Source organism: Biomphalaria glabrata, chromosome 11, assembly GCF_947242115.1.
Source record: "Biomphalaria glabrata chromosome 11, xgBioGlab47.1, whole genome shotgun sequence".
Classification (NCBI taxonomy): Eukaryota; Metazoa; Mollusca; class Gastropoda; family Planorbidae; genus Biomphalaria; species Biomphalaria glabrata.
This window is the reverse complement of record NC_074721.1, coordinates 31,186,061-31,208,085: the sequence shown is the minus strand read 5'-3', so window position 1 is coordinate 31,208,085 and position 22,025 is coordinate 31,186,061. Positions and strand designations below refer to the sequence as shown.

Below are 22,025 nucleotides of genomic sequence, written 5' to 3'. Positions count from 1 at the left end.
CCACTGTTGGCCGATACCTCTACTGCCCTTCCACTCTTTGAGTGGGGGCGGTCCCTACTTTTATGGAGAAATCTTAGTTTGTGAACAAAATTAGTTGAATTAATATATAAATTTTATATTATGTCGCTCCCCTTCTGGTATTTTTGCCGATTCGATGAGGTAATGGGGGAGGGGGGCGATGCAGGGGCGTAACTAGGGATTCGGGGGCCCGGGGGGATTGACCTCTTTGGGGGTCCCTTGCATTTTGACATTCGACATATGACATGAGATAATGTACGCAAAAATATATAAGCCTCAAATCAAATTGGTTCAGTATATCAGTAAACTTAACAAAAAGTAATCATCAAGACTCTTTTAATGAATAATACCGTTGTTTATTAGTTAAATAATGCACAAGTGACAAATCTAAATTGATATCGCTTCACGTCCTGCTTTCTGTGCAGCAAAGACATCTATAACATCAACTACATCGATACTTTCTAGTATTTGTGACTTCACTGACATTAAAACCATGATAAGCCTTTCTTGCGTCATTGTGCTCCTGAGATACTTTTTGATGAGCTTGAGCTTTGAGAATGATCTCTCACATGATGTAATGGAAGTGGCCTGAGTTAGCGGTATTCGGAGGAGTTTGCAAAGTCTGAGCAAACGTAATTCCCATATGAAGCCTGTTTCCTCAATATGTCTATTGGTGATTGTATTACTGTTTGTTGATGAAAAGTGCTCGTGCATCAATGACATCATTGAAAAAGCGATTTTCCATTTATTTCATCATACAAACAGGAAAAGTAGCACAGTTTGTCACAAGCGTGTCTTCTAACAGGTTTCTTGGTTCAAGAAGAAACCCAAAGGTATCCATTTTCTTTCCAGCCTTTGGAATCTGCCCTTCATCTCCATATGAAATCTGTCCAGCACTTCTGTCGCAACACGTTTGAATTGCAGTAATATTGACAGTCCTACATTAGAACTCAACTTCCCATCAAGTCTTTTCTTTCATATGGTTGTTTTGATTACAGGGAATCCGTATTCACTACCTTCTTTTGATTTTTCGATGGATTGGGTTTTTGTCAGTTTCTCATCATTTTGCAGAAAGCATGAAAGGGTACTAATTTCTTTAGCAGATTCCCGTATATGCAGTCCAGACTTTTGTAGTTTCTTCCGAACTATCTTAACTATATTCGTAATTTTCCACTGCATAAAGAAGATTCTGTGCTAATATTATATGGCATTACGTCATTGTTGGTTGTTTATGTTTTGTGCGAAAGCAAAAGGATTCAGAGTATACAAAAGTGGGAAAGATCCATATCTCGTTATGCTCGAGTATAGAAATACTCCGATAAGTGGACTGCCGTATTCACCATCACAACTGCTGACGAGTAAAAGACTCAGGGAATCATTCCAACTGATCACAAACTTCTGAAACCATTGGTAGCTGAAAATGCAGAGACATTACTCAACGAACGACAGATGAAAAGCTAAGTGAAATACGATGCAAAAGCAATACTACCTAAAGATTACTCTGTCGGAGAGTTCGTCTAGGTCAAACATGGCAGAAAGCAGTTGTCATAAAAAAAAATTCAGCACCCAGATCTTACATCATAAAGACAAACGATGGAAAAACATACAGAAGAAATCAACGCTTTTTACATAAGAGTTTCGATGAAGACATCTCTAGGTACTATGATACCGATGAAGACAATGAACTGCAAACTGTTGCTACAAACGAAACAGACAGTTATAGACCAACGTCTAGAGAACTTGTTCAGTCAAGACAACCAGAAGTGGACGAATTGTTAAAGTTCCTAGTAGACAGTGCCGGTCGCAGTGGGCGCCGCGCTTTCATAGGCCCCGCGCTAATTCCAAGTGTACATTGTTAAATTAAACAATTATAACGTATATAAAATAACAGGGTTTTCGCGACCTCCTGATTTTTCAGGGCCTCCAGGAAATCTCATGAAAAGGCAAAATATACGATAAAGTCCTGAACTTTTTTTTTGAATTTATTCAAATCTCCTGAAGAATAGACGAAATTGACGTTTTGGGGTGCCAATAAATAAAAAGTGGCATTGCGAGGCTGCGAGCTTTCATTTGATAAAAATTTATTGCAAAGACGAAAGTAGGCCTATTTTCTAATTCAAAAAATAATAATTTTGACATTATGCTTATCCCTACCCAGACTAGGCCCCGCGCGATCCGTTTCGCATAGGGCCCCGCAAATGCTAGGGCCGGCCCTGCTAGTAGATATCACTATTAAGAACTTTAAAAGGAAGGGTGTGATAATAACTTCAATAGGAAGGATGTATTACTATTATATGATATTACGTCATTATTTTTTGTTTATGTTTTGTGCAAAAGCAAAAGGATTAAATCATTAGATGTAAATAAAAAGAGAGAGTTTCCATTGGATTGAGGAAAGATGAATAAAGGGGTAATAACTCGAGTGTGAAGTTTAATTCTGAAATTATAGACGCCAAACCCGAATAATGGACAATTTTAGCATTGTTAAGAATAACTTTTAGTTATACTCGATTCTGTAAATTTTGCTTCAAGGTTAATTAGTGTAGCCATATAATACTCGCCATTTAGATCTATTACTAGTAGAGGTAACAAGATACCTGGAATTCGCTGTATATCATGCAGTTTTATTCGTGGCAACAAAGTTTAAAATGGATAATGAAATGCATCCCTAAAAACTGATCTGTGCGGCAAAAATATTTTTAAAATATCTAGGTTTAGTCTTTGTGATAAATTTAATCCATAAATGTTGATTAAAAAAAGACACCCGTTGACACTATTTGTCAATCAAATATATTAATTTATGTATTTACAAATAAATTTCGGACACCCATTTGGGCCCCCCCCCCCCTCGGGGGGATTTTAAAATTCTCCCCCCCCCCATCCCCCCCCCCCCCTTAGTTACGCCACTGGGGCGATGGCATGTACAGCCCTCCCCACACTAACCCTCTGAGTGGGGGGGGAGGTCCTATTTTTATGGAGAAATCATAGTTTGTGAACAAAATTAGTCGAATATCTATATAATATAAACTACGTATTGATATGTGAACCCATTGTATATAATGTCGCACCTCACTCTAATCTATCTCAAATTTTATGATTAGTAAATATAAAATGAAAAAGGGTTGTACCAGGTGGGAGGGGCGATACATGCAATCACATTCACCCCATCGGACAAACCAATACTTTTTCTTTTAGTATTATAGTTAAGAAATTATAAAATAAAAAAAAATCTGTCACTTATATAATTTATATGCGGCATAAATTAAATTCTTATATTGAGTCGCCCCATCCCTATTCTTTAATGCCAAATGCAATCATTAGCAGAAATCATAAAAAGGAGCGAGGATTAATCATTTTCACTCTACCGCCTTCCCCTTTCCAGACAGAGTTTATGTAATTTCACAAGAATTTATCATAATTATTTTAAGAAAGACTTTGCTTTGGAAAAGTTATAATTCCAACGAAATTTTTCAGTATGAGTCACGAATGAGATGAGTTCTAAACCAAGACAATCTTTTCCTAGTCGCCTTTTTCCAACCTTTACTCAAACTAATTATTTATAGAATATTTTTTTTTTTTTTTTTTGGGTTTGGGGGGGGGGGCGATCCTCAAAGCCTTAATCTTATTATGAGGGTTTCTTATCTTTTCAAGGAAATGCGTTTCTGCAGTGAAGAATTCAAGAAAACGCTTTATGCGTAGGGGCTTCGCCCCGAACTCCACTGATAAATAATGAGCTGTAGATGTCAGGAGAATGAGTTTCAGCAGTGAAAAATGCAAGAAAACGGGAAGCTTACCGTACTCCCCCAAGCTTGCAAGAGAAGGGCCTCAACATGACTTTTTTCGCCGAAGGTTGAGAAACACTGCTTTATTTTATTCTCCTATATATATATATATATATATATATATTATTTACAGCATATATATAAGCTGTACGTACCTACGTTTATGCATAGGGTTTGGAAAAAAAAATCGTCCCCCCCCCCCCCACTCCAAAGTTCTGGATCCGCTACTGAGCCTTTACCCTAAATGATGAATTGCTATAATGATGAAATGTCTAGTATGATGTGTCTGGTCACCCCTTTTTTTCATTGCTTCTTGAGGCGGTGTATTCGTTACAAAATTCGCCAATTGCACGCGTTCAATATAATAAAGTATCATTCTCCGCCATGACACCAATGGTTGTTTGTTTATTGCTGAATGTGAACCTAAATTTAATAAATACCATGAGTTCCGAGGACTTTTGGTGAAATCCAGACAGACATACTAGCAAACTTTAGAGTACCATCTGTTTAAGCATTACTAATATTTTTTAATTGTCAAAAAATGAATCCACTTTCTGTAATACTAGTTTTACAGTCGTTTGCACACTCCTAAATCCTACATTACTTGCTGTACATGGCGGCAAAGTTAGGATGTTAAGATATCCAAATAACGTTGCTGTCTATATAGATTCACTGGAATTTTTCAACTCCTTATACAAATCGACTGCCAAAATTCAATGTGTACCGGTGACGAGATAAACCATTTTTATGGGTTCTTCCTTATGAAAATATTTAACCCCAACGGGGTCACAAGCCACAGGTTGAGAACCCCTGGTCTAAGTACGGTAATTATATTTTATGAAGTAGTCTGTTGTAGCCGCATATTTTGAGTTCCTTGCTTTTGTACCAGTAACAACTGCTGTTTTATAAAAAAGTAAATATATTTTTAATGTTTTCATTTCAGCATACTGGTACCCGTTTTTGGGGGTGGGGGTAAGGGAGAGTGTTTACAGTTACCTACTGATCATACCAGATCTATGATAATTCTGCTCATGAAAACACACATCTAGTGATGATGTCATTAAATGGTAAGTAGAAAATATGAACAAGTCCAAGTTATGCCTTGTGTCTGGTGATGACACTATTCTTGTTGCTCTCATTGTTTTTCCTTAAATAATTCAAGCCTCTATCATGCACAAAGGAATTGTTTAATGGACACATGCAAAAATAAAACAACATAACACTTTATCTCTGCCAATGAGCCAGAGGTATATTGCGCTCCTTTATTGCCAAGTGCCCCTGTGGACAGATTTTAGACAAATATCTCTACTACAAACTCATGACAAATAAAAACACTGACATTAGGTAAATTGTTTAGGGAAAAAAAAAAAAAAAAAAAAAAGGAAAAAAAATGAAAACGACTGATGAGTACAGCTACTGCTACCTGATTCTGTTTTAGTACATTACAGTAAGTCTGTTTCTCTCAAGCAAATTCAGCCTAACCAATACAGCTATTTAACCCTATCTATGAGGGAAACAAGAAAGCAAGCAACAGTACAAAAGGCCCTTTACAATTAATAAATGTGCCAGCACAACAAATGTCAAAGGACTTATGAATATCTTTTGATAATCCTTGACATCATAAACTCAAAATCATTTTATTCAGAAGAAAAAATCAAGTAAACATTTCATTACAATATAAATAAAAGTATTTATGATCAACAAGTTTGTAGCAAACAAAAAAAAAATGGCACGTTGTTCTAACACTGTACAAACTACTAGGAGATTGGACAATGGGCTCTACTTGAACTGATTCACTTTCTGTTTCCTTCACATCCTATGGAGGTTGGCAGACCGGTAGTAGAGGCTGGAGGTGGAGGGGAGGCAATGGCTCCATAACGCTAAACTAGTTCCTTTCAAGATTTAATGGGTGGCATTACCAAATGGCATTTCCATTGGTAGTACCACTGTCTAAAGAGTAAAATTGTATACTAAGTATTAGTCCAGTGTGACAAAATTCTGCAGGCCTAGAATGCAGAAAGAGCAAGCTTCTAGGCCTGTATTATTTGAGCCACACAGGTCTAATCCTATAACCCGGTCAACCTTTGTCAGTAGCTTGAGAAATGATCTAGCCATAGCAAAAGATGGAGTGCAAGAGGCTTGGAAGCACATGTACAAATAAAACAAAATTAAAACAACCATTTTTGTTTAGATGAAAATGAATAGCTTACACATGACCAACATCAATTCAATAGGACAAAATAAAAAAAAAGCAAATGATGGTGACTAAATGACAATAAATATGGTTGACAAAATGGAATGTCAAAAAAAATATAAAAAAATGACAATGCTATGTGATGTTAAAAAAAGGTTAAAATGAATGCCCCAAATGATGAGCTTCCAAGCCTGCATGCCACCTTGTGTAAGGAAATCACTAGAAATGGCCTGAAAAAACCCTTAGAAATGGACTGGACCGTTAGAAAAACTGCCTAGATCGCAAACCCCGTAACATAGAAAGAGCTAGACATGATTTTGATGAATGATACTTCTTTCCTCTTGACCAAAGCGTTCATCTTCTAGAGACACTCTCTGGACTCAAGATGTTCCTCTGCATTGGCCAAAATCCCAAGGAGTATACAACATAATCTGAAATCACATTGCAATGTAAGTATCACACTTGGGAAATATAAAAGAAGTCCACTCAAGGGAGGGATATCTGTCTCAGAGGGATGAAGAACGCCTGGTCAACCCACTGTACAAACATTTTTCTGACGGGGCCTTCTTCCACGGGTGGCTAGTCTAGTTCTGCGCTGCTGCCTTTAGGTTTAGATGGGGGGACGCAAATGTCCCCCCTCAGTTCTAGTCATTTATTCATGTACAAAACACACATACAATTCACATTTGTAAGTCAGCTCCGTCTTTTGTAGTACCGTATACATTCAACATTCACACTTGTCCAGACTAGAAACTAGACCTCACACTAGCTTTCCCGCCTGCCTGCCTTTCTCGCATAAATGCCATTGAACCTGCCTGTTAATAAAAAAAAAACAAATATATATTAGCAAACTCAATGTAACAAAAAGAATTTTAAAAATGTGAATACAAGGTAGTTATTTCAAATGGCTGTTCCATATGAAGAAGTTCCGCTCAATAATATGAAAAGATAATTCTCATTACATTCTAATTATTTTGATATATCATATGATACTTCTGTGCATTTCCCATTTATGCAACTCTTTAATATCACAAAATGACACAAAAAAAAAAAAAAAAAAAAAAAAAGCCAAGTAAACAAGTAGATGCATGGATGCAAGCAACAGAACCCTGTTTTGCCTGCAAGGGGGGGTCGGCAATCCCAAAAAACCTGCAAGCATGATGCCTCTTATACTTCTCGACATAAATAAAACATTTACCGCTATATATATATATATATATATATAAAATATATATGTCTTTAAATACAAACTATAAATTCTAAGCTTTTACTTAAATTACTATAATCTACATGTATGTTTAAACATTTCATTTTTTTTTATATATAATATGCACATAGATAGGCCTACCTACTACTACTATATTAGTATAAATCAAACTTTGTAGCACTTATGTTAAAAGTTAACTCTATTTCAAATAAAAGATCTAATAGATCTAAATATTTATTGGCTGAAAGTAGTAGTCAGTAGATCTTACCAAATATAGAACTAGTTAACTGGATCTTCTAACTAATAGTAGCTTAGAGTACTTAGTCTTAGACTGATTTTTATACTAGATTAACTAGATATCTAGATCTAGTCAAGATGTTATTTTAATTCTATGATAATAGTAACAAAGTAGATCCATCAATTTACATCTATCTATATCTAGGTCTAATAAAGAAACTAGTAAGTATTAAGTTAATTAAGTATTACAGATCTAGACATACAATATTCTCTGAGTCTAAGTCTAGACTTTAACTTGTCTAGGAATAGAGTGTCACTAGAGCTACTATTTAACTAGATATTAGATTTTCTCTAGATTTAGGTATAGACTAGACCTAAATCCAAATTATATACTCTAGATTTAGTTTCAGATCTTGAAGTTAGATCTATATACACTAATCTAGTAATGCTAGATCATAGAAGTGAGCCCTGCCCCTACTAGCCCTAGCTAGAATCATCTACTAGATCTAAAATCTAAATCTAGACTACAGTCTTGCCTTTTTTAAATAAGTTTTTTTTATTATTAGATCTAGAATCTAGATTTAATTAGATCTAGACTTTACTAGTAGAATATTATATCTGATAATAGATTATAAAATAATACTAATAGATACTATCTACTTTTGATCTATGCTGCTTCTGCCCAGGGACTAGACCTAGTCAGGCTACATCTAGTGGTAGATTGTAACTGTTTAACTGTAAGATTCTAGATAATTATTCCAATTATCTAGATCTAGCCTGACTAGGTCTAGATGTAGTCCCTGGGCCTGGATATAATTAAATCTAGATTCTAGGACTAGATCTAATAATAAAAAACTTATTTTAAAAAAGGCAAGACTAGAATTGACTAGATCTATATTCTATATTATTATAGATCTCTATAAGTTTTATAACTATCGTTACTATCATTATTAATACGGCGATGATCTGGTACGGTAATTTCGCATTTTCGGGTAAATACGTTCAACTTCTAAGATCATTTTAAAATGTAGAAATAGATCTAGAATCTAGATCTCTAGATCTAGCCTTTAGGTCTGGTTTCAATTTTTATGCCGGCAGATCAAACTTATTAGAATTAGATCTAGATCTAGATAAATAGATCTAATTGCTAGATCTAACTTAGTCTTAGGCGTCTCAGGCGGGGCCATACGGATTTGTTTCTAACTTTTGTTTACGTTTTTGATATAAAGCGAAAATTCGGAAATAGCGCATGCGCTGTAACTTAAGAATTGTAACTTCCTGTCTTTCTTTGAATTCGACTTATTAAGTTTTAGTTTGAAAGTACAAAACGTGAATGTGAAAAAAAAAAAAAAAAGTCCGATACTGAATCGGCAATCAGTCGGACTGGCGTTTGCCGGCAAGCTTTTTTTAAAACTTCGATTTTGCCGGCATGCCGGCGATCTTGCATCCATGTAGATGATACCGGAAAAGTTAAAGTGTAACCAGATGCCAGCATAGAAAGATGTACCCAAGTCTAATAATATAAAACCACTCAGCTCTACAATTAAATACCTGAGAAAAATGAAGACGAGCACTGCTCATCATCGTCTGTTGAACCCACCATAGCCATTTCCGCCACTGTAATTGTTGCCTCCTCCATAACCTGAAATATATATGGACATTTTAAAGAAACACTTTTCTCAATATTTTAATCCAATATCAGAGATGACTACATTTGTTATTGAAATGTCCATTTTCGAGTCCAAATGTGCATTTTAATAGTGTGAATCAAACTTAACATTTTATATTTGTAATGCTCTGTTTAAAAGACAAACACTTGCAACAACTAATAAAGAAAAAAATCTTGTTTGTCAATTACAAAAAGTTGGCACTAAATCATAAATAAATGATAGATCTCTCCCCCACCCCCTTTCCCAAATTTCCATTCTAAGAGGAATAACAGTAAATTTGTAAATAAAGATATGTACTTTTTACTAAAGCATTTAACAGTGCTAACCAAGAGATATAGTTCTAAAACTATTTTTAATATTTAAAAAACTGCAAGATAACCTAAGTGAATAAAGAAAATTAAATGTTACAATTTTTGATCTAGATTGCTAGCTTAAAATTAGAGGTTTCTCTAGAAATGATGGAAAAGTCTCTAACTAATACAAGCTTAAAGCTTTCAGTTTCCATATGAATTAAAAAAAGTACTCATGTACTTGCATTCACCTCTGTACATTAACCTGATGATAACTTACGAGAATTTCCCTGGTTTGGTCCTGGTCCATAGTTGCCATAATCATTGTAACCTCCCTGCCATCCACCTTGACCATATCCCCCTCCATATCCAGGTCCATAACCACTTCCATAGCCACCTTAAGAAGAATAAGTTTAGCTTTAGATATTTAAAGTAATACTAAAAATAGTAAATTTAAAAAAAAAAAAAAAAGGAAATTATGCAGATACCTAGTAGGTGCCATAGAATTTTTTTTAACATCAAGGCAAATAATACAAAAAATGATTTAAGGAATGTTATTCATGAGATCTAATATGTAGTAGTGATGTCTCTAACTGAAGTGGAATATGAAAGTGGATTCCTGCATCCAATAAGGTAATGAATTAGACAGTTAATGAAATATATTGAATTTAATTTCTATCAAATATCTATAATGAAAAAAAATGAGCAAGGTGGTGGATTTACTTGATATGAGGGTGCTATAGAAGGAAGATTTAAGGAATTAACAAATAAGTAAACACTGAGAATGGGCTAATATGTAATAATATAATAGTTTGATAGCAAGTTAATTACAAGAAAAAGCTAACATTTTTGTTTTCAACAAAGCAAGAGTAGTAAGTATGCATTATACGCAACTATTAAGCTGCAGCAATTTATCTTGATAATCAAGTGAAATTATATAAGGCTATGATGATAAGATTTGTTTATTTCCCATGATTGCTGTAAAAAAAAATTTAAAGCCATTTTGCAATTAAGGAAAACTCCAGAAAAATCACATTTATGATAAAGTAAAAAAAATATTTTCAATCATCCATTTTATTTTTCAAAAGTGGTTTTACCAGTACTAATAAAGAAAACTCAATAAGCAAAATCAAGCACAGTAATGGGAACAGACTTCAGAAAATTTTCTGCACAAAGGTGCTGAGGTAACCTAAATAGACATATTTTTTTTGGAGCAAGACAAGTGGTTAAGTAAGTACAAGCTAAAGAATAATGAATCAAAATAGTCAAGATGTTTTATCCATACATCACTTAAGATGCTTTATCCATACATCACTTTGGTGAAATAAATGTACAGTTATTAAAAGTATAAAGAAAAACAATTTCTAGAAAATATAAAGCATAGAAATTCAGTTCTTAGGAGCTTTCCTTAAATAAGTAATGGCATTTTTTTAAACAAACCAAAAAAAAAAAAAAAAGCACTATGAGTTATACCTTAAAACCAAATACAGACTATCAAGTCTGAAACAATAGGGATGGGGGTAAATCATGGGCGGGGAAAAAAATACACATTCTTACCGCCATAGCCTTGGTTACCACCAAAACCAAAATCACCACGACCTGCAAGAAAATCAATCAACTACCTTCACACATTTAGATAAGCAGAGGCTCCAGATTTATAACATAGCACAAGAATAAAATAAAGCACTAAGTTTTGATTTAATAAAGCATTACTCAAAGTATGTCACACATAACTTACCTCCACGACCCATGGGCATTCCCATACCCATGCCCATCCCCAGTCCAGGCATACGACCTCGAGCATCCATTTCTCCTTTAGCAAATGCTTTCTTCACTTCAACTTTTCGTGAATTCAAATTAACTCTTTTTTTCACTGTAAATGAAATTTATATAAATATATATATATATATATGTATGTATATACACACACACATATACATGTTTACAAATTTTTTATTTGACATACCTGCTTGAGATAATCCAAGGTTATTTCATTTTTTTATTGTTTAAATGGAACTTATATTTAAATGGTTAACATTATGTCTGTCAATAATTCTGAATACAGACAGCAATAATTCTACTTACAAACACACTTGTCCACTGAATCATAGTCTTTGAATGTAACAAAGCAAAAGCCTTTACTCTTGCCAGTATTTTTATCTGTAATTAGATCTACAAGTTCAATTTCACCATAATCTGAAAACACTTCTCTTATCATGTCTTCTGTAGTATCCTCTTTGAGACCTCCAACAAACATTTTTTTCACTGTCTGTTGATTGTTAATGCTTGGGTCCTAAAAAAAAAAAAAAAAAAATTTAACAAATTCAGATTTATAATTTATAACATAATCCTGACTAGCACTTGCAGTAAACAAAAGCAAATAAATAAAACACTTACTACTACTGGACTAATACTGTGAACAGCTTTTAAGTAAATACAGACATGCCTACCCCCAATACCCAGAATGTGGAACACTCAGGTTGAAAAAGTGGAATTTGAAGCCCAAATGTTGAACATAACCATGTTTACATTCGGCAGCCATATTGTGTGCATTAAATAAAACTTCAATTATTACTTATAACAATGCCAGTTAGCTTCTTACACATTAAAGATGTAAATAGTATAATTAAAACTAGGAAAACTTGCAGGTCATAATTATGTCCTTTGTATGAAATCAATAGTTATATCTCTAAGATATTTAAGATGAATTCTATTGCCTTAAACTAGACCTAGTGGTGAAAAAAAAATAAATACATTTATTCAGTCTAATAATATATATAGTTACTAGAACAGTTAAATTATTCTAGATCTAGGTGTAGAATATTCTAGAAATTATATTATAGATCTAAATCTAATGACTAATCTTTGTGTATACTAATGACCTATGTTAGAACTATTATCTATTTTTACTTGTTAATACTATTATTGTAGATCTTCTTGAAAATCTAGGGCTCTACTGACTCTAGTCACTATAGAACTCTAGATGTTCTCAAGTTCTTGATCTAAATTCTAGAAATAGATCTAGAATAATATAGAGTCCACTAGATTTAAGTCCTCTTGGCTCTAAGTCTAAGGACACATATTATAATAATTATATTATAAATAATATATATATATATATATATATATATATATATATATATATATATATATATATATATATATATATATATATATATTTATCTCTAGCACTCTAGATCAACAGACTTATTGAGAAATAATTTATTACACCAATATCTAGAATCTTCTAATTCTAGTCATACTTCTCAGTTTCTGGATTCTAGATTAATCTAGAATCAAGTTTTGACTTAGGCGTCTTAGGCTTGGCCTAAGTAATAAGTAGATCTATTGGACTATAGTCTTTTTTAGTCCTTAGCCTTACATTTAGATCTTGATTCTTCTAGATGTAGACTTTAAAAATGACAATAACATATTTTAAAATTAAACCTTTTCTTAGAAACAGGTTAGAATCTAGACTAGATCTAGAATCAGGAAAAGAAAGAATTTGAACGGAACATTTGGCTTATTAGCATTTACTAGATTCTAAGAATAGATCTAGTATCTAAATCTATGTATTGATCTAGATCTAACCCAAACATAACTTCGTAAATCTAGGACACACAGGGTCAGGGAGAAGACAAATTGTAAACAAACACAGACCTGTATACACATTTTATTTTGCATTGAATATTTTCATTTCGCACTATTAATAAATAAGGAAAATTTTTTTTTTTAGGAATCTAGACTTGGCAGAACAAACAAAAAAAAACAGCGAATGAGAATGAGTTTTTTTTTTTGTTTTTTTTAAATGATTTTCGTAAGCACAGCTAAATAACTATAATTAAATTAACACACACAAAATATACATTAATAAACACAGCACATACAAGCCTATTCTTGGATCAACAAATTTAATTGTACAGATTTTAACTGAGGATTAATACTTACATCTCTGGGCATGGCTCTCTTTGTTTCCACCTCTCTATCATCTATTTTATGTGGCCGATCCCTCTGTACACTGTCAACACTGTCTTTGTCCTTGTATGTGATGAATCCAAAACCTCTAGATCTGGAAATATTTTAACTAATAACTGTAAACTGTATTGAATTAAATTAATACAGCCAAACCATAACATTCTTTTTTTTTCTTCATAAAATCTAGCAGAAACATGTATAACTTAATAAAACTAGGAGATACAGTGGCTGAGTAGTAAAGCGCTTCAGCTCCGAATCGGGGGTCCTTGGTTTAAATCTTGGTGAAGACTGGGATTTTCCATTTCAAGATCTTTAGAGCATCTGAGTTCACCCAGCTCTAAGGGTTCCTGACATTATTAGGGTAAAGTAAAGACAGTTGGTCGTTGTGCTGGCCACACAGAACCCTCATTAACAGTTGGCCAAAGAAACAGATGACCTTTACATTATCTGTTCTATAGATCTTAAGGTCTGAAAGAGCGACTAATATATAACATTTTTTTTCTTCATATTTTAGAAAATTTTAAATGTATGTTACAATGGAAGGATAATAAATAGAGGTAACATGAAGCTTGAGAATCTTGATTAAAAAGACTGATTTGTGAATCTCTATAACAAGGCTTTCAAACTAAAACAGGAAATACATTTTTTTTCTTTACCCTTCACATATTGTTTAGTCATAACTAAGAATTAAGAAATCATTAGCCTTCAATGATAAAATGTTCAATTTACCTTTTGCTGTTGGGATCTCTCATCACTATGCAGTCGACAATCTCACCCCATTTTGAAAAATACTGTTTTAAGCTGTTTTCGTCAGTGTCGAAGCTCAAGCCACCAATAAAAAGTTTTCTGAACTGTTCTGAATTGGGATCTGGGTCACCATCACCACCGCCATAACGATTTGGGCCACCTCTAAATCCACCAACAGGGGGACCTCCATATCCTCTCTGTTGATACTGAAATAATAAATATTTATAATTGAAAAAAAAAAAAAAGATTACCAGTACCAGGTTACAACCAACTTTAGTCAGGGTTAAATATGAGAATTACAAATTAAAAAATTAAATTAACAAAACAGACAAAACAAGACAACAAACACAACAAATAACTAAGATTGTTTTCTTTCTATTTTTTTTGGACAGGGTAAATTACTTAAATTTATTAAAGTGTAAATAACTCATTGTGCATGTAGAACAATGCTCCATTCTTTGATTAGAGACTTCTGTTTGTTGCATAAGCATTGCCATCGACAGTGCATTAAAACTTTTTTTTACTTCCATATATGTTCTTAATTGCTTAAAACTTTATCCTGCATAGTTTTCCCCCATTACTTAACATCCAGAATTTCTTTCTTTCATCATGTTTTTACCAAGATTTTTAAAAGCAAGTGCTTAAATTTTCAATGATGGGTACAGACTTTGCAAAAATTATAGGAGGTTTTCTAAACCTGCATTTTTGAACTGGCACGTCGCTTCAACTTACAAAAGAAGTTAAATTATTTTTCCATTATGTAGAATTAATTATAGTTAATATTTTCTTTAAATAATGTTACATAATTACACTGCATTAGCACACAAAATGCAAGCAAGACACTATTATTTGTACATTTAGATGAGAGGACTTTGAAACCTTTTGGCAGATGCTTTATGTATGGTCCAGGGAGTCAGAACATTCTATAATAGATCTTATTTTAAAAGTTACAAAAACGAAATGAAATTGACCTGCAATTTTTTTATTTGTTTAGAAACCTGTGGATCTAGTACTTACATTATTAATGAGATATCTGAAAGTTTTTTTTTTTAAACATCAGAAAAGGGCATCATTTCTCTACTCAAATGTGAGCAACATTGAACTAGCTTTATTAACGACTAATTTTCTTGTCTTTTAGGTAAATATTCCCATCTATCCCCCAATGTCTAGGTGTAGTTTAACAATTTTTTTTAAAATCATGGCTTAAACCAAGAATGTTGTCATATTTGTATTATAATGTTGTTCATTTGTTATTGATTTTCTTCACAGATACAATATATTGGCTAAACATGACTTAATTATCATGTTTCACAGAAAGAAAAAAAAGTAAAGATCTGTTCACTTTTCCTGGTAGATTCTAAATTCAGAGTTCACTTGTAGTTTCTTCAGTTCTCTCATTTCATTAACGTACAAATGTTAAAGGTTATAGTACCAATCCATCAGAGAGAAAGTGAGTTACCTAACGTAGGTAAGATAATTTTAAAACCTTTTTTTCTTCTGGAAAAAAAAAAGGTGTGGGGTGGGGGGGCTCTACATTATGTGCCGGCTTGTTTTATAGATCGTCGCAGGGAGTATTTGGACATCACTGTATTAAACTGTACATGAATGAAAGTGAACTTTACTTTGATCCAATAAAAATGCTGTGAGAAAGATATTGAATCTCTTCTTTAGCAAGAACAACCAGACGAGGAACAGTGCTTTAGAGAGAGAATATACAGCATTAAAACTACATATTGAGACTACCATGTGCGACTAACTTTCATGCAGATATATCAAGTTATTTGCAAGAAGTGGATATCTAGAACTATGGCACTACCAAACTTGGCTTTTAAAGCAGTAGTTCTAATATCTAGGTGGATATAATAATGATCTAAATTTCTAAGTAAAAGCATATCTACCAAACAGTAATCTAGCAAAAAAAAAAGCATCAAGATTCTAAATCTAGGTGCTAATCCGTACATTTTGTTCTATGAGCTTTAAATGATATTTATTTTAAATAAAATCTAGACCTAGATTTATCAATCTCTACTTAGACCTAGACTTAAGATCTGTCTATCTCTGACCTAGATTTATCAATCTCTACTTAGACCTAGACTTAAGATCTGTCTATCTCTGACCTAGATTTATCAATCTCTACTTAGACCTAGACTTAAGATCTGTCTATCTCTGACCTAGATTTATCAATCTCTATTTAGACCTAGACTTAAGATCTGTCTATCTCTGACCTAGATTTATCAATCTCTACTTAGACCTAGACTTAAGATCTGTCTATCTCTAGGATCTAGAGTCATGATGACAATCACCTTAATTTAAATGTACTAGATCTAGATCAAATCTATTCTATAGTCAATACTATAGATCTAGTAGGCCTACTGGATCTAGACCTTTGATGTCTGGATCTAATCCCATTTCCTTCAGAAAACTCCTGGCTGGCGGCAGGCAGGAAATGAAAATGGGTAGGGTTCAAATTACATAACAACAGGGCTAAGCAAATAGCATCTGTGTATACTCTGAATATGATACTGCTCATGCAGCCATTCAAAGTCTTGATCTAGATCAAAAGTATTCAGAATGAAGAACCTAGATCTAGATCCAGACATCTTTCTTTAATCAGAAGAAATTTTAGCAATGTGAAAATACGGATGTTATAAATTTTTTTCAATTTGGTACAAAATAAATGACCAAGATCTAGTGTCCATCTAGATCCAGGAGATTTGTCTACATTCTGTAAGTTTCCATAATCCAAAATTTAATTATATATATCATATAATATTGAATAAGCATGTAGATCTCTTGGACTTGATTTATATAATTTTTAAATACCTAGATTTACTTTTTTTTTCTAAACTTGTTTCTAAATCCAGATCTATAATAAATAAATATCAGGAAATAATCATGCATTTGTAGTCATGCAATCATCTCTAATAGAAGTTATAGCATTTTTGTAGCGAAACTTTCCTTTTTCTGTCACAAAATCTTTTTAAATATAGGCTAAATTTTCACCAATAAAATAGCTATAACCTCTGTTCTAATTAACTTAGAAACATAAATGAGGTATCAAACCTGTTTCAACAAGCTCTATCTTACTATATTAAGTATATTAGATTTATTACAATTCATTGAGTCTGATTTTCAAGTATCTAAGTCATTAGTATGTCCAAGCAAATCTATGAAAGTAAAAAGTCATAGCTTTACAATTAGAGTTATAGTTACAAGAATAATGCTTGAGGCTTATTTAAGGAGCAGGATGATCATTGCACTAGTGTATAAGAGGTAAACCACTAGATCAAGGTGATAACAGTAACTGAATCTTTGAATAGCAGTGATGGGTACAGACTTTGAAAAAAATTTAGGAAATTTTGTAACACAACCCCCCCCCCCCCCTCTTTTGAACTGGCCTCTCGCGGTGACTTAAAAAAAAAAAGATGCTGAATTTTTTAAAATTATGTAGTCATTTTATTTAATGCTTTCTTTATATAATGTTGTATTACATAATAATTACACTGCATAAATACTTCAAAAGTATGAGCTACACTTCTGTTTGTTTCACTGATTATTAAATTTTGTACAGGAGAAACTGTTTATTAAACTTTGTATATGAAGTCCACCAAAAGTGCTTTGAAAAGCAATTGAGAGAAAGCTGCTGAATCTCTGCTGAGTACTTAAGCAAGACAAGCAAGAACAACCAGATGAAAAGCAATGCTTCGAGGAAGAGAATGTTTAGCAATAAAACTGCATATTGAGGATTCCTCTACATCTCTAGATCCAATATATTATTATTAGATCTATATTCTATCAGACTTGTACTCATTAACTCACTAAGTCATGTAAAGTAGGCCTACATGAGTACATCTATAAAAATATAGATGGCCGGTAGCTCTACTAGATCTAATAATAGATCTAAATGTCTAAATCTAATCCCATTTGAACTCATGGAAGTCGGCAGGAAGGGTTCAAATTAGAAAAATCTAGGGGGTCATTGTAACAACAGAGCAAAAATTAATAGCGCATAGTGGCCGGGTACACTGATATTATATACTTTTCTGAACTTTTCAAAAGTAGGCAAGCAGCCATTGAAGTCTAGATGCTCTGGATCTAGATAATCTAGATCAAATTAAAGAAACTAGATATTTTATCTAGAATATATCTATCTAGACTAATTCAAACCACTCTAGTCATTCTATTCAGAAGTCTAGACCGATATCTTGACTTATAAGACAATACAGTACCATAAGATTTTTTAAAACAATAGAACTTTAACTGTGTCAAAAGACCGGATGTGCACATGTTCAAAACAAATCAAAAATAAAAAATACTGATTTTTTTTCTTTACGGAAAAGAAAAAAGTCTTTAAAATTTTGATTTTTTTTTGCTAGAAAATCGGTTCAGATGAAATTTTCGAAAATTCCCATCACTGTTGATTGTACCCCATTCTGCAGCCTAATCGACAATATTATAGTTGATGCTTAGAAAGTCATTTTGTTTTTTTCCCCTTACAAAATGCTTTTAATTGCTCATAAATATATCATGAGTAGTTTCCCTTTGGATAAAATACAATTTTTTTTTTCACTTTCATTGGGGCTTTTTTACAAAAAAAAAAAAAAAAAGATGTTTTTAAAGAGTGGGACCTAAAAAAGTCTCTATATTTCTATGTTAATTTTTTTCTAGGTAGTGTGACATGGGATAGTAACCTAGAGACAATATAATTCTATATGGATCATGAAATATTGCCCAGATCTAGTTGAAAACATTTCCACAGTTGGTAAGTTTAACATTTTGGGTTCCATTATCTAAAATAAACTTTAACTTTGGTTTTATAAACATGAATTTATAATTATCTAAAAAGGGTGTGCATTCCAAATATAACATTTTCTGAAAAAGTGAAATCATAACAGAGTGATGAAATATATATATTATATATATGCACAAAATAAGTAAATCCGTCAAAACATGGAAAATAATTACGGAGAGAAAGAGTTAACATCCAAAGCTGGTTGTTTGGAATAAATTTTGGCAAGAATACCATACTTTTAACCCAAGCACCCTATTAATATTAAATATTTTTTTTTCATGAAATCAAAGAACTTGGCTTATGAAACAACAGCTCAGAATAATAGAATCAATTTTGGTGAGCTCATTATTATAAATTTAGCCAATCAAAAAATACAATCTTAATCCTAGGAGCTAGGAAGAGGTTAACATATGGGAGGAAAAGGATGGGGGGGGGGGGGGGGGGGACACTGACCTACAAATTTAAAATTCTTTATTCTTACAAAAAAACAACAGCAAAATGGAAGGAAATTGGGTCAGAATCATTGAAAAATTGACACTCGCAGTATATAGAGCACTGGTTTTATCTTAAAAATCCGGAACAAATTAATTACTCTGTTGATCAGATTGTATGGTAAGATGTTCATACCACAGACATATTTTCAATTTATAAGTAGTGATGGGCAAAAGTTAACTAAAAAGTTTAGCTAAAAAAAATAAATTAAAAACCAATGTTTAGTTGGGAAAAAAAAGTTTAGTTAAAATCGCAGTTGAAACGCACATCCCTGTTTTCTGGTCACATGATAACAGCTTTGATTATCAAAAAAATGATGCAGTTAACAACTGTTTAGTCAGTCTGCATATGAAGAAGGTAAATATAAGTAAGATGTTTGTATGTAAAAGTTATGGGAGTCAATATCTGCACTTGCAATTAGCAGTATTATAAAATGTTAAACATTTATGCCAAAAGCTTCTATACAAGATTATCAATAGGGTTGTTGAGAATATTTTTTAAAGTCGCGTGGTGGTATTTAATTTCTGTTTATAGTGGGAATTTGATTAGCGATTTAGGTCAATATTTAGTGGTTTGAATCAATTCATTTCCAACAAAAAATAATTTATTAACTGCACTGCAGAAACATCAAGTACACCCTATTTATAGTTTAAACCTTAGATGAAACTGAAAAGTATAATAGATTCTAGTATCTACTTATTATTGAGATCTAGGTCTAAATTGACAATTAGGCCTATATAGATCTAAAAGCATTAGGCTGATTAGGATAACCAACTCTAGGAAAAAAAAAAACATCTAAATCCACACACCCCCCTGACCAAAAAATAAATATACTGTGTCCGACTGATTTTAACAAACCTGGTCAGGTAGACATACACATGTAGGCCTAATGTACTGTATGTGTGTAGCCGATGATACTACAAAACTACCCTGCGTTGTTTTCATTGCGCATTATGCAATAGCGTTTGCTTAATGTCGAGTGGTCAAAAAAGAAAATAACACACTGGCATGGTTAGTCAAGCACGTACGTAGATCTATCTTTGCAATAAAATAGTTAACCACCCTACCAGCCCAAAAAGTAAATAGACTGTGTGTTCCACTGATCTTAACAATCTGGTCAGAGAGACGTACACATGTATATAACGACAAGACCACTCCGCATTTTTCTCCATGCGCCTTTAACAATTATGTGTTAGTTAGTTTCATGGTGAGTGGTCAGAGAAGAAAATAACATATTGGCATGGTAAGTCAAGCATATACTTTACACTAAAATAGTTACACACAGGTAAAAGGTTTCATAAAACTCAACAATTTCGTTTCTATTTCTATGTTTACTAGAAATGTGAAATGTTAAACTTTATCGGTATAAGTGAGATTTTCCGTAATATAATTATTTATTTTTTTTTAAAGTACCATTCTTTTCTAAAGGTTATAATATATTTATATGGCTCCTTATGTCCCAGAAGACAATTGTTAGCCCAAAACTCCAAAATGCCACAAAAAAAACAACACATAACTGTTAAATATGGTCATAGCGATAGTCATAATTCATACATTTGATACACATTGGAAAGTTCTGTTTAAGTATTTTAATGATAATGATGTACTAACGAAAAATTGTTTTTTCAAAGACAAAGATAATTTTTTTTATTTCACCTCCCTAGCCAAGAGTATGGTAGATAAGAAGATAAGATTCAATCATCAATGTGATGAAAAAAAATCGGTATGTGATTCATCAAGAAATATTTTTTGAACTGTAAATAGTGTAAAACTGAGGCCAGAGACTCTCACTCAGCGATGGAGCTTTAGAGTACTTTAAACTCTCTGGATTCTGGATGTCTAAGTCAAGTCTAAACCATTTTTGATTTTACCCATACTGGCCATAAGGTCTAGTTACCTCTAGTCTAGCTAGATCTAGATCCAGATAAATCTAGATCTAGAGTAATGTAGACTCTGTCTAGCTAGTACAGTAGTAGTTAAAAAAAAAAAGGCCAGTCTCAGTCTGACGGCTTCAAAATACACTGCAAGATCATTCAAGATGGTAAATTAGTTGACTAGCGGTTGCATTGTTTAAAAAATTAAGATGCCCGCGGGAGGAACAAAGCGGAAAGAGCACATGTGTCAGGATGTTTTGTCAAATAAAACTTATTACACATAAGAACAAAGTGTAATGTGCGTATTCGTAACCAATGGTAAACAGTTAACAATGTTTTAGCTGTTCTTAATGTTTTTGTTTATTTCATTCATTAGATTTAACAATAAACACGAAGGTCAATATGTTCTTGAGTGACCTCCCCAAAACGCTACAGAAGCATAAAAAATGGCGCTGACCTCAACGAAGCCACGCGCACCTAACTCTGCATCATTTAAAGACATTTATAGCATACTCGGAGAAAAAAAGTTGCCAATATAGCAATAAAAAATGGACGGTAGTTTAATTTTTAAAATGCATTCGATAAATAAAATGTACTTACACCAGGCATCCTAAATCGTTAGGAAGAAAATGTTATTCAAAAAAGTACAGACCCTAACAAAACGACGCCAGTTAGCAAGAGAATTCACACTTGGCGGCTTCTCGTATTCCGAAAACAGTTGTTATAAAAATGCGCCATATGAAAATA

The 22,025-nt window shown here is 32.9% G+C and overlaps 1 protein-coding gene across 2 annotated transcripts; it reads right to left on the bottom strand.

Moving 5' to 3' along the window:
* Positions 1–5,159: 5,159 nt before the first annotated feature.
* Positions 5,160–22,025, bottom strand: LOC106076793 (heterogeneous nuclear ribonucleoprotein A3-like). Of its 2 annotated transcripts, XM_013237610.2 has the most exons (9): positions 21,879–22,025; positions 14,103–14,326; positions 13,347–13,467; positions 11,484–11,691; positions 11,137–11,271; positions 10,956–10,997; positions 9,679–9,795; positions 8,990–9,080; positions 5,160–6,809 (listed from the first exon to the last, which is right to left on the bottom strand). In XM_013237610.2, the coding sequence occupies exons 1-8, from the start codon at positions 21,885–21,887 to the stop codon at positions 9,019–9,021; spliced, it is 918 nt and encodes a 305-aa protein (XP_013093064.1). In that variant the 5' UTR covers positions 21,888–22,025; the 3' UTR covers positions 5,160–6,809; positions 8,990–9,018. The 2 variants fall into 2 exon arrangements, with proteins under 2 accessions (XP_013093064.1, XP_013093065.1); XM_013237611.2 differs by lacking the exon at positions 10,956–10,997.